This window comes from Lygodium microphyllum, chromosome 6 (assembly GCF_053477565.2).
Source record: "Lygodium microphyllum isolate KBCC chromosome 6, Lygodium_microphyllum_v1.1.10, whole genome shotgun sequence".
Taxonomy (NCBI): domain Eukaryota; kingdom Viridiplantae; phylum Streptophyta; class Polypodiopsida; order Schizaeales; family Lygodiaceae; genus Lygodium; species Lygodium microphyllum.
Window position 1 is genome coordinate 151,782,267 of NC_141140.1, and position 3,979 is coordinate 151,786,245.

General features: G+C 46.3%; 1 protein-coding gene across 1 annotated transcript; it reads right to left on the minus strand.

The window, feature by feature from the left end:
- Positions 1-424: 424 nt before the first annotated feature.
- On the minus strand, positions 425-3,434 carry LOC148035295 (fructose-bisphosphate aldolase 5, cytosolic-like). The gene is made up of 2 exons (XM_087680301.1): positions 3,278-3,434; positions 425-1,746 (listed from the first exon to the last, which is right to left on the minus strand). Exons 1-2 carry the CDS (start codon positions 3,303-3,305, stop codon positions 698-700), a joined length of 1,077 nt encoding a protein of 358 aa, XP_087536427.1. The 5' UTR covers positions 3,306-3,434; the 3' UTR covers positions 425-697.
- Between the last annotated feature and the right edge of the window lie 545 nt (positions 3,435-3,979).

The following is a 3,979-nucleotide window of genomic DNA, read 5'->3' on the forward strand; positions in this document are numbered from 1 at the left end:
GAGGAGGGAAGAAACTAAAATCTTGCACAAAACAGCCCCTCTCCACTACAATCGTGTAAAAGTAGGCATTCAGTACAATCATGCATTCCGCACTGCCCGGCAGATGCTGGGTACTATCAGAGATATCAAGCCTTTCTACAGAGCAGGCCTTCGCAAATGACACATCCTGACAGACTGCGAGGCATGACATGTGGGGCTGGTTTTCATATGGATGTCTGCTATACAAATGCCAACTGTTCATAATAATGCGGCTGCCACACGGGTAAAAAAGGATTGACATTGAATTTAAGAGAGTTTAGTAGCGTTCCGCGCCTGCTTCACATGGAAGGGACATAGGGATGTGAAGTTTCTCACATATGTCACAACGTTTAGTGGAGAAAGGCGCCTAGGCACATGAAGTGAGATAAGAGTGTTTCCAGACACATCGGCAAACGTTGCGTGTCAACTCAACGGTAATTTTCATTATTTAAGTTACTGACCAAATAACAAAGTAGCATGGCGCGGCAAAGAGAGGATCCAGTGGACATCATCTCAAGTTTTCAAGGCTATTTACTGCATACACAGCAGCCATCCTTACTATGTCTTCCCATCTATGCATTTTTGCAGCTTGGTCTGAAGCACAAGGCGTTAGCATTTCTTGTCCAGACAAGCTGCAGAGAGTACAGTTAGCACCTGGCTGTAACTGCAGAAGATCTTGCTAGTACTTGTAGTTCTCGACATGAAGGGATTCTCCACTCCCTGCCACCTTTGCTGCATCGCCTCCATACTTACCCAGCACAGCTTCAGAATTAGCTTTGCAACGGGCCAGGAATGCTTGTTGAGCTGCAGGTACATTCTCCTTCTTGCCACCCCAGGTTTTCAATGTGCTCTGCTGCAAGGCACGCCCAAATGAAAAGGAAAGTGTCCATGGTTTCAACACATCCAACTTGTTCATGGCATTCAGGTTCAGAGTAGCTTCCTCCTCACTCTGCCCGCCAGAAAGAAACATGATACCAGGGACAGCAGCAGGGACAGTTCTTCTCAGAGCCTGCACAGTGTACTTTGCAATCTCCTCAGGTGAAGCCTTGGGAGCACCCGACCCAGGAGTCACCATGTTAGGCTTCAGTAGAGTTCCCTCCAACAGCACATGGTGGTCACTTAAGGCTTTGTATACAGCTGCCACTACAATCTCAGTGACCGCAGCACACTTTTGGATGTCGTGAGGTCCGTCCACAAGAATCTCAGGCTCTACTATAGGGGCCAATCCATTCTCTTGACAGATGATAGCGTAGCGAGCTAAACCATTAGCATTCTCCAATATGGACAGAGGTGACGGCTCGGTTGGACCAATCTTAAGAACAGCTCTCCACTTTGCAAAGCGGGCACCTGCATTGTAGTACTGCTGGCATCTCTGGGCAAGGCCATCTAACCCTTGTGTGGTAGTCTCACCATTGGTACCAGCCAAATCGACGGTACCTTTGTCTACCTTAATTCCAGGAATAACACCCCCCTCCTTCAGTACTTCGACAAATGGTTTTCCACTCGCAGTTTTTTGATAGAGAGTTTCCTCAAACAGAATTACACCGCTTAAATACTGCAGTGCACCAGGGGCAGTGAATAATAGCTCCCTTAGAGCCTGCCTGTTTGATTCCACGTTCTCAACATTGATGCTTGCCAGCCGCTTGCCAATTGTGCCAGTACTCTCATCAGCTGCTAAAATCCCTTTACCAGGGGTGGCAATGTACTTGGCAGTGGCAATGAGCTCGTCTACACACATTAAAATGGAGAAGTTAGGGTGCACAATTAATAGGGGAAAATGAAAGTCGATTGACAAAGATATTTCTCAAAGAGGACATGCTATAAGGGGGCATCACGACGATTATACACAAAAGCACATATCTGACATTAAAACCAAGTCATTGAACAAGGCCAGGAACCATGTCAATGCTTACATATGGAACCTCAAAATCCAATCATGTCATTTGTTTTCTGAAGAGCACACACGCATTAGGAGCATTCATGACTCATCATGACTATTACACACAAAGGAGCAAGCCCGAGATTAAAAACAAGTCACAGAACCTGTCCAGGGGCCATGTCAATGCTTATGCATGGAAATGATGAACCTTCACTTTACACCAGTAAACACATTTCTTCAGCTTAGAATGCCATCAACTGGTCGGTGCCATTTCAGTGGATGTACCTAATAGACTAGACATTATTTATAAACCTCCATACAGATTGGCAGATCTTCACTTCATTCTCAGAGCTCAAAGACAGGATAGCCAAACCTTAGCTATTGACGAATTGAAACAACTCACCAATGATATGATTGCACTGAAGAAGAAACGGACGATCCCTATGATAAAACATTAAAAACATACAACAACTCGAGTGGCGTAAGACAAAGACAGACATACAAAAACGCACTCAGACTATACTAAGTTCGGATCCACACATACCGGGATCAAAAAAATTCCTTAAGCATCCACGAAACGATGAGAGAAGCACACCAAATGGCAGAGAAAGGCGTGAGTAACAGAATCCTAATGGTGCAGGAATTTCTGAACGTCAAGGACAACATGCAGACGACCTCACAAGATTGAGGCAACATGCCGTGAAATCATGGTAACAATTCCATACCAATGAGGATCACGTGAAAGCCTAACGACAATTCCCATCCTAAAGTATCGACCACAGAGAGCCTTGAATAATGGAGACCAAAGGCCTCAAGACGCACGTGGTGCTATCACAATGAAGAGGCCTGCCGTACATAAACGAAAGGAATTTGGAAGGATGAAAAGCTTGGATCCAGGATAAGACGATTTCATGCGATATAGCGCATCATAAAAGCCGATAATGACATCGTATCCTTGAAAAACGATACAAAAGGAGAAACGCAAACAGAGGCAACAAATGATCGAGAAAGGACGCTACACTCCACATTGCCAATCACTGTCAAGAGGACGCCGAGCTTGCGATACTAAAATAAAGGGAACATTGCAGCATAAGAACCTTAGCTCAAAGAAAATCATGAGACACGACGAGAGGCAACCATGAAAATGTGTCAGAGGGCAAACGCATAGAAAAACGTTGAAACATCGAGACAAGAAACCAGACGAGGCGCTGTTGCAGTGAAGGGGGAAGAAATCGAAACATCAAGAAGAAATCCGGACGAGCTATGGCAATGATGAAGAAACCTACAATAATCGAGCATATCCAGAAGGGATCATCCCAACGAGCTATTGAAAAGATTAAGAAAACCTGCACTAATCGAGCACGTCGAAGTGAGACGCACCTGCATATTTCCCGACGTAGGCAGCCATGGCCGAAGAAGCTCGATTCGCAGAGAGAAAGGCAGCAGGAACCCTCAATCTCCCTCCCTCTCCCTCGTGGCTGTATAAGCAGGGAAGCCATATTAAACCTTTTCCTCGAGGTCCGCCCGCCGTCGGATCGCCGACTGGGTTTTTGCTGACGTAGCTACCATCCAACGGCGCGCCTTGGCCCATCGTGTGGTGCCGCTACCATTCAGGGGGCTTGACTTCCGGTGGGCGCCACGTGTCCGCCAGGATAATCTCCCTTTTTGTCGGGGGTTTTTTTTTCTGCGGGCGATATTTCGTCAGTGCTTATCCAGAACAAATATCTCCCCTTCATTTTGGCATTTCCTCTATTGGGCTCATACATAATTACAGATAAGATTTTTCCGTCTCTTTTCCTTTTGGCTCAAGGGGGGGGGGGGGGGGGGTAACCATCTTTTCATCTTAGGGCCATGCCACACGCAGGCAAATGAACTTGTATGTGTGCTGTATCCACTTCACGCTCAGCATCCACATAGAGGGTATGTTCGTCTCGACCTCCCCCCATGCAAGCTGTGTCATAGGGAGAGAAAGCACTCTTAGAGAAGAGAGCATAGGATATTTACCAACCCAAGTCTCCCAGCTCCTTTGAACTCTAGCAAGCTCACTCGAGTTTTGACACGCCGGTTAATGTTGGTTAGATC

Excerpts from the sequence above, each read along its gene's own strand:
- LOC148035295 (XM_087680301.1), bottom strand. The coding sequence starts at position 3,305 with ATGGCTGCCTACGTCGGGAAATATGCAG. Across the intron at positions 1,747-3,277 it reads CTACGTCGGGAAATATGCAG|ACGAGCTCATTGCCACTGCC; the intron begins GTGCGTCTCACT and ends TAATGTGTGTAG.